The sequence below is a fragment of the Propithecus coquereli genome, unplaced genomic scaffold, assembly GCF_000956105.1.
Source record: "Propithecus coquereli isolate 6110/MARCELLA unplaced genomic scaffold, Pcoq_1.0 Scaffold63, whole genome shotgun sequence".
NCBI lineage: Eukaryota > Metazoa > Chordata > Mammalia > Primates > Indriidae > Propithecus > Propithecus coquereli.
The window spans coordinates 7072110-7081386 of record NW_012152285.1 but is presented as its reverse complement, the minus strand read 5'-3'; the positions used below and the strand labels follow the sequence as shown (position 1 = coordinate 7081386).

At 40.4% G+C, this 9277-nt stretch overlaps 1 protein-coding gene and 1 long non-coding RNA gene across 2 annotated transcripts in view; one reads left to right on the top strand and one right to left on the bottom strand.

The window, feature by feature from the left end:
* The window catches only part of TNKS2 (tankyrase, TRF1-interacting ankyrin-related ADP-ribose polymerase 2), a 61112-nt gene extending 58518 nt beyond the window's left edge, over positions 1 to 2594 (bottom strand). The window contains exon 1 of the mRNA XM_012659663.1: positions 2129 to 2594. Within this exon, the coding sequence (XP_012515117.1) occupies positions 2129 to 2327 (199 nt within the window). The 5' untranslated portion in view covers positions 2328 to 2594. The remainder of the gene's footprint in view (positions 1 to 2128) is intronic.
* Positions 2595 to 2726: 132 nt separating this feature from the next.
* The window catches only part of LOC105822684, a 9636-nt gene continuing 3085 nt past the window's right edge, over positions 2727 to 9277 (top strand). Inside the window, exon 1 of the long non-coding RNA XR_001138116.1 lies at positions 2727 to 2784. This is a non-coding gene — a long non-coding RNA (uncharacterized LOC105822684). The remainder of the gene's footprint in view (positions 2785 to 9277) is intronic.

Here is a 9277-nt window from a genome sequence, read left to right as displayed (position 1 = left end):
TCTACCCCTACCCGTCCAATAGCTTCCTCTATAATGTACAAACACAAGAAACTGTTTGGTCAAGCAGTTATATAATACCACCATCTATGTTGAACTTTCAACAATATACTTATATGCGTATTAATATGACTGCTAACTCACTACCTACAAGAGAGATTACAAAATGTATTCTTTATATATTAAGAGAAAATGCAGGGGAGTGCACTGAAGTAAAAAACTTTAAAAAGAGGTCCTCTCTGATTAATCTAATTAATAATTTAGATGAAACTTACAAAGCCAATTTTTAAAAAAGTTTCTTATTTGCCTGGGTTTAAATGCAGGACTTTTAAAGTTCTGGTTGAATGTAGGCCCCTTAGTAATTTTTATTTTATCACTCCCTTTTTATACCTTAAATTCTTAATCTTAAAACCTATACATGATAATTTAGGTAAGTTGTGGTGGGTGAGATGCTTCCCAAAATATTAAAATTTCCGTTTCACTCTAAACAAACAAAACGAAACCTATATTAAAAATGCTTTGAAATGTTGGGACAGAACTGAAGGTGAGATGGTAGAGGAGGAACAAGGTCAGTGAGAAGCTCATAGCATAACCTTGCACCTCTAAATATTACTATTTTCAGATATGAACTCATTAATACACCAAATTCTTGAAAGGTAGCAACTAAGAACTTCCTTGGTTATTTTTATCCCACAGATCAAGTGAACAGAATCTAAGTAACACTACCCTTTGGATTATGTATCAGTTGGTTGTGACAGTTTGCCAAATCAGTGGTTTAAATGTTGACTACATGGTCAAACAGGACAATCGAAATTAGGTGAAGAGTGGTGGCAACGACCACCAAAATTTCAGGCAAAATGGCTAACTAGGTGTGATTCGACTTTAGCATTCTTCTCCCTTCTCTTTCTACTGCTCACAAATTGTTTCTAGTTCTCCCACAAATTGTCTTCAAACCCTCCTCTTTTAAAAAGGCTTTCCAATGGGAACCCAACAAAGGTGCAATTGATCAAGAAATCATACCCTCTGGTAGTATTTACATTTTAAAATGGGAACAAGTTAAAGCAAATAAATTTCCAACTGGTAGAAAGTATAAAAACAATGTCTGTGAACAAGGAAATCTTTCTCACGCTCTTTCTCTGATCATCACTCCTGCCCCAAAAGAATAGGGATACTTTAAAACATAGCCCTTTCTTTTTTTTTTTTAAACAATCATTAAATAAACAACCAGGATTATCAGAGGTGAGGATTTACTCACATTTTCAATCACACATGGCTCACTTGAGGTTACAGATAATCTTTCCTCTAAGTGAAAAGCATAAATGATTTATGGAAATAAGCTGTGTCCCATCTCTAGTACTTTTCAATTATTCAACTAAACTTAATATGCTTATATCATAAAGTGAACCTAATACATATAAAAGACAGTAATTCAAACGACCTAAATCTCAGAATGAGGTAAGGTTAGTGCCAACTTAAATTCTACATCCAAGCTAAAGGACTTGTACCACCTTCTCACTCATCCTACTACTTTCCACTCCAACTTGTGTGTGGGGGGCAAAAACTTCCTGCACCCAGCCTAAGTCAGCTCTCAGTTGTCCCAAACCTGCCAATTTCCAGTTCCAGTCTCTCCAGAAACGTGCTAATGATTGGCTACTCTGATAAACCAATTAACACTAATGTGTCAACGGACAATTAACTACCCCTCCCAAACTACACCCTTGCATTTTACAAAGGCCTTTAAGACGTTAACTCGAGAACTGGTAAGAGTTAGAATGGAACTTGCAAGGACGATAGATTTTGGAGATAACTGGCCTTTCAAATCACTCTTTCTTGGGTGTAGGGGCCTTTTAGGGTAGTAAGACCGGAAGTTGATACAGGTATTGTTGATACTGTAAAACATAACAAAGCCAGAAAACCCAACCAAACCCCACAAAACTACTTGCAATGAGCGCGGCACGCTCACCCCACCTATAATCTCCTCAATCTCTACTCTCAGAAGGCGAGATCTCCAGGACCAGAGTCCTGGGGGGAAAGGTCGGGGGCAAAGGAGTACTGCTTGGTCTCGGGCCTGCGAGGCCCGGGTAAGCAGGTGGGGTCTGGAGCAAGGAAAAGCGGCGCCGGCCCCGGTTACCTGCCGCGAAGTGGAGCGGGGTGGATTTCCTGCCCGCCGTGTCGCGGCTGTTCACCTTCTCGGGCGTCACCAGCCTCTTGACTCGCTCCACGTCCCCGTTGCGGCACGCCTCGAACAGCTCTCGGGCGGCCGGCTCCACAGCCTCGGCCATCGCGCTCGCGCACGCCGCGCCCCCACCGGCGCAGCGGCGGCCCGACATGATCCTGGCCACCGCCACCGCCAGCAGCAGCGCCAGCAACGGCAGCAGGAGCCCCGGCCCCGCGAGCAGGAGGGCGAGGCCCCCCAGAGGAGATGCGCTCAGGGCCCGGGTCGCTCGGCTCCCCGCTGTCACCGGGTCCGGCGCAGTCCCATGGCCGCGCCGTCGCGCGCCCCTCGCTCGACTCCACGCCCTCCGGCTGCCCCGCGGCGGCGGAGGCAGCGCGAACCCGCCGCCCGAGCCCCGAAGCGACGCGGCGGCGGAAGCTGGCAAAGCCCCTCCTGCCAGCTCCGTCTAGCCCTGGCAGCACACGTGACGTCGTCCGCGCGTGCGCAGTGGCCGGACACTGGCCGGGCGGGTTTCGGTGAGCGGGGCCGCGCGGAAGGGTTTGTGGGAAATGCGAGGCTAGAGCCTTTGGCGGCGGGAGGAGAAGGGGCTTCGTCCCACCGCCATCTTTGCTGTGGTACCGCTGAGCGACTCTGCGTATTGTCTTTTTTATAGCCGTGGACTTTCCAACGGAACGGCCTTACTGTTACTACACTGAAAAAGAGCCCTTGAAAGTTTTGCTCCGATCTTGCATACTCTTTTGGAAGTCTCAGTGTGGAGTTTGTCCGTGTTTTCAGCTTCCACATCCTTTTCCCCTCGCGGATTTCTTTTCCTTTTTTTTACTGTGCCTCTTCACTTTCCCCTGAAATTGCTTTTTTGTTGTTGTTGTTGTTTCTTGTCTCAGAAGTGAGCGAGTTTCTCTCCATTTAATTACAAGTTTGGATACACTGCCCCAATATAATTTAAAGAAAATCAGGAAAGCCATGAAAGTTGATTTCAATTCCAAAGTAACAATAATTGAGAGGGATGGCTCTGATAAATTACTTTCCGTAGTAAGTTATTAGCTCAGGAGTGACTAGAGGAACTGTCTGTAAATCAATATTGTACGGGACATGCTTGAGGTGCGGATACGCTGGGCACACACATCTCTAAGAAGTTTCCTGAGCTGTAATTTTTGTGTGTGTGTAACTAAGGAACCCTAGAAAAGCACGCAATTCATCTTCATGCTTAAGGTAGTGATGTAGTTGTTTCTGATCATTCCTCACCCCATCCCTGTCTCAAGAAACTGTTTGAAAGAAGGTATACATACATGTTACTTGCATAAGATTATACTTGCTGACCTTTGGCATGCTGACAAGCATTTCCCCCCTGTTGTCTTAACCTGTTTTTCAGGAAATCCATTTTTTGTTTGGGAGAATTGACTCACTGCTGTGCCAAAAAGGATGTACACTTTTTGGAGCACTTTTATAAATACGAGCATTTTTATAAATAATGTGAATTTTGTAATCATATGTACTTAATATGTTTAGTATAAATTGAAGTTATGGTGCATAATAAAATGAACATCCATGAACTCACCTAAGGATTAGAACACTATATGATTTTGTCTATCTTTCCCATTTCATCCACTTGCCAAATGTATTCCCAATTTTTATCTATTATTCTTTATTTACTAATTGTACTTACTATTTCCTTCCCGTGTGTGTATCCCTAAACAATATATTGTTCAGTTTTACTTGTTTTTGAGCTTTATACAAATGTCAGTCTTCGTAATCTTTTTTTCACTTAGGAAGTATTTGTGAGACATTCATTGTCATTGCTTTATAATGTTGCATTGTATTAATATACCACAAATTTACAATTCTACTGGACATTTGGATTGTTTACAATTTTTTATTATAAACATTAGCGCTATGAACATTCTTATACGTTCTCCCAGCGCACATGTACAAGAATTTAGTATGAGGCTTTCAAACTTTACGACCACTACCCATAGTATAAGAAATACAATTGGTATCGTCAGCTGGTAGATATACTCATCTGTAGAAAACAAAAATTTCACAAAATAGTAAAACAATATTTGTCTCTCCAATGTTTAAAAAAATGCTAATTGTGACTCTCAGTAAATGGATTACAGAATTCACTAATAAGTGGTAACCTAAGGTTTGAAAAACACTGCAGGAATGAACTACCTTGCTGAGTAATAGGGAATGTGAATGTTCACTTTACAAGGTAATGCCAAACTGTTTTTCAAAGAGATTGTTAATAATGTACATACCTGCCGGGGGCGTGGTGGCTCACAACTGTAATCCTAGCACTCTGGGAGGCCGAGGCTGGTGGATCATTTGAGCTCAGGAGTTTGAGACCAGCCTGAGCAAGAGCGAGGCCCTGTCTCTACTAAAAATAGAAAGAAATTAGCTGGACAACTAAAAATACATAGAAAAAATCAGCTGGGCATGGGGGCGCATGCCTATAGTCCCAGCTACTCGGGAGGCTGAGGCAAGAGGATCGCTGGAGCCCAAGAGTTTGAGGTTGCTGTGAGCTAGGCTGACACCACGGCACTCACTCTAGCCTGGGAAACAAAGCAAGACTCTGTCTCAAAACAAAAGTAAATAAATAAAAATAATGTACATACCCATCAGCAGTGTGTAGTTTTTTTCTTTTTTTTTTTAATTTCTGTCCTCACCATCCCTTGGGATTAATTTGTCCTATCTGGTAAGTGTAAATAGTATCTCAGAGAGGTCTTAGTCTGCATTTTCTAAAATAGTAAATGATCATTGGAGAAATGCAAATCAGAACCATATTGAGATTCATCTCAAACCCATTATGATGACTACTATCAAAAAACCAGAAAATAACATGTGTTGGTGAGGATGTGGAGAAATTGGAACACTGTACACTGTTGGTGGGATTATAAAATGGTGCAGCTGGAAAACAGTATGGCAGTTCTTCAAAAACTAAAAATACTACCGTGTGATCACTTTTGGCTATATATATCCAAAGAATTGAAAGCAGGATCTGAAAGAGATATTTGCACACTCATGTTCATAGCATTATTCATAATAGGCACTAGGAACAAACAACCCAAATGTCCGTAAGTGGACAAATGGATAAACATATGTGGCATATACATACAATGGAGTATTATTCAGCCTTAGAGAGGGAGGAAATCCTGTCACATGCTACAACATGGTTGAACCTTGAGGATATTACGCTGAGTGAAATAAGCCAGTCATAAAATAGATAAATATTGTATGATTCCATTTGCAGTTTGCTAGGACTGTAATAACAAAATACCACAAAACGGGTGACTTAAACATCAGAAATTTATTTTCTCAGTTATGGAACCTCAACAGTTATGGATCTTGGAGGTCCAAGATCAATGTGTTCACATATTTGCTTTTTCCCGAGGCCTCTCTTCTTGGTTTGTAGGTTGGCTGCCTTTTCACTGCATCCTCACATGGCCTTTCTTGTGAGGGTACACATCCCTGATGTCTCTTGTCTTGTTTGTGTCCAAATTTCCTCATTTTATAAGGACACTGTCAGATTAAAAGTCAAAAGATTTATATGATCTGAAGAGAAACCAGAGTATAGACATTGTCAGATTAAATTAGGGCCCACCCATATGAACTCATTTAACCTTAATTACCTCTTTAAAGGTCCTCTCTTCAAATACAGTCACATTCTAAGGTACTGGGAGTTAGGGGTTCAACATAAGTATTTTGGAGGGACATAATTCAGCTTATAACATGAAGTATCTAAAATAGTCCAAGTCATAAAAACAGAAAGTGAAATAGTGGTTACCAGGGATTGGGGAATGTGGGAAATGGATAATTGTTGTTTAATGGGTGTAGAGTTTCAGTTTTGCAATATGAAAAAGTTCTGGAGATCTATTGCACAACCAAACTTAACACTACTGAACTATATACAGGCATACCTTATTTTATTGTGGTTTGCTTCGCTGTACTTCACAGATACTGTGTTTTTCACAAATTGAAGATTTGTGGCAACCCTGCCTCAAGCAAGTCTATCAGTGCCATTTTTCCAACAACTTGTGCTCATCTTGTGTCTCTGTCACATTTTGGTAATTCTCATAATATTTTAAACTTTTTCATTATTATTATACCTGCTATGGTGATCTGTGATCAGTGATCTTTGATGTTATGATTATAATTGTTTTGGGGCACCAGGAACCATGCCCAGAGAAGACAGTGAACTTGATAGATAAATGTTGTGTATTTTCTGACTGCCCCTCTAACAGGCTGTTCTCCCATCTTTCTCCCTCTCTTCAGGCCTTCCTATTTCCTGAGACACAACAATGTTGAAATTAGGCCAATTAATAACTCTACAATGGCTTCTAAGTGTTTAAGTGAAAGGAAAAGTTGCACATCTCTCACTTTAAATCAAAAGCTGGAAGTGATAAGATTATTGAGGAAGGCATGCATAATGGAAACCCAAGATAGGCCCAAAGCTAGATCTCTGGTGTCAAATGCTTAGCCAAGTTATTAATGCAAAGGAAAAGTTCTTGAAGGAAATTAAAGTACTAGTCTGGTGAACACACAAATGATAGGAAAGCAAAACAGCCTTATTGCTGCTATGGAGAAAGTTTTAGTGGTGTGGGTAGAAGACCAAACCAGCTACAAGATTCCTTTAGACCAAAGCCTAATCCAGAGCAAAGCCCTAACTCTCTTCAATTCTGTGAAGGCTGAGAGAGGTGAGGGAACTGCAGAGCAAAAGTTTGAAACTTTAGCAGAGGTTGGTTCATGAAGTTTAATAAAAGAAGAGGTTTTCATAATATAAACGTGTACTATGAGGCTGCAAGTGCTGATGTAGGAGCTGCAGCAAATTATCCAGAAGATCTAGCTAAGAGAACTGATGAGGGTGGCTACACCAAACAACAGATTTTTAATGTAAATGAAATAGCCTTCTGTTGGAAAAAGATGCCATCTATGACTTTCATAGGCAGAGAGGAGAAGCAGATGCCTGGCTTCAAAGCATCAAAGGACAGGCTGACTCTGTTGTTAGGGGCTAATGCAGGTGGCATGCAGGCTTTAAGTTCAAGTAAATGCTCATTTACCATTCTGAAAATTCCAAAACCTTTAAGATTTAATCTACTCTGCCTGTGCTCTACAAATGGAATAGCAAAGCCTGGACGACGGCACATCTGTTTATATCATGGTTTACTGAATATTTTAAGCCCACTGTTGAGACCTGCTTATCAGAAAAAAAAGATTCCTTTCAAAATATTACTGCTCATAGACAATGCACCTGGTCACCCAAGAGCTCTGATGGAGAAGTACAAGAAGATTCATGTTTCCATGCCTGCTAACACAACATCCATTCTGCAGCCCATGGATCAAGGAGGAATTTCAACTTTTAAGTCTTTTTCTTTAATAAATTCATTTCACAAGGCTATAGCTGACATACATAGGGATTCCTCTGATGTATTTGGGCAAAGTAAACTGAAAATCGTATGGAAAGGATTCATTATTCTAGATGCTACTAAGAACATTTGTGGTTCATGGGAGGAGGACAAAATATTGACATTAACAGGAGTTTGGAAGAAGCGGATTCCAACCATCATGAATGACTTTGAGGGGTTGAAGACTTCAGTGGAGGAAGATACAGCAGATATGGTGGACATAGCAAAAGATCTAGAAGTGGAGCCTGAAGTTGTGACTGAATTGCTGCAACCTCATGATAAAACTTAAACAGACGAAGAGTTGCTTCTTACAACCAAAGAAAGTAGTTTCTCGAGACCTAATCTAAGATGCTGTGAACAGTGTTAAAATGACAATAAAGGATTTAGAATATCCCATAGAACTTGGTTGATAAAACAGTGGCAAGGTTTAAGAGGATGGACTCCAATTTTGAAAGATGTTCTACTGTGGGTAGAATGCTATCAAACAGCATCGCATGATATAGAGAAATCTTTCATGAAAGAAGAGTCAGTTGATGTGGTAAGCATCATCATCTTATTTTAAGAAAGTTGCCACAGTCACCTCACCTTCAGTAATCAGCACCTTGATCAGTAAGCAGCCATCAATATCGCTGAGGCGAAACCCTCCACCAGCAAAAAGATGACAAGTTGCTTAAGGCTTAGATAATTGTTAGCATTTTTTAGCAATAAAATATTTTAAAATTAAAGTACGCACAGTTGTTAGACATAATGCTGTTGCACACTTAATAGACTACAGTATAGTATAAGCATAATAGACTACGGTATAGTATAAACATAACTTTTATATGCACTGAGAAAACAAAACATCTGTGTGACTTCCCTTTATTGCACTATTTGCTTTATTGTGGCAGTCTGGAACTGAACCTACAATATCTCCAAAGCATGCCTGTACTTAAAAATGGTGAAAATGTAAAAGAATAAGCAAATGAAATTGAGTATCTCACTTAGTCTGTTTGTGCTGCTATAACAAAGTACCTGAAACAATACAAATTGTTTGTAAATTATAAACAATATAAATTTCTCACAGTCCTGGAGACTGCGAAGTCTAAGATCAAGATACCAGCAGAATTTGGCGTCTGGTGACACTCTACTTCCAAGATGGCATCTTGTTGCTGCATCCTCTGGAGAAAAGGAACACTGCATGCTCATATGATAGAAGGGAAGGAAGGACAAAAGAGCAAATCCCTTTAACCTCGAATTCTTTTATAAAGCTGCTAATACCATTCATAAGGGCAAAGACCTTGTGACTTAATCACCTCCCAAAGGTCACACCTCTTAATACTGTTGTAAGAAGAGAGCTGCAATGCCACATCAAGCTCCATATATTCATGTGTCTGTTTCTGGACTCTATTTCTTTCCATCAAGCCATCTATAGATCCTTCCTCCAATGCCATACTATCCTAATACTGCATTATAATAAATTTTGGTATCTGGGAGGGCAAATCTCCCACTATACTCTTTTTTGCTTTTCTTGAGATTTTGCCTTCCCATATAAATTTTGGAATCAGAGGCTCAAGTTCCTTGAAAACCCCACGAGGATTTTGATGACACTTGCTCTGAACTTATAGTTTACTATTGCTATTTTAAGGATATTTAATCCTGCCATCATTGAACATATCTATTTCTTTTCCCTCCCTTCCTCTCTCTCCTTCCATCCTTCCTTCCT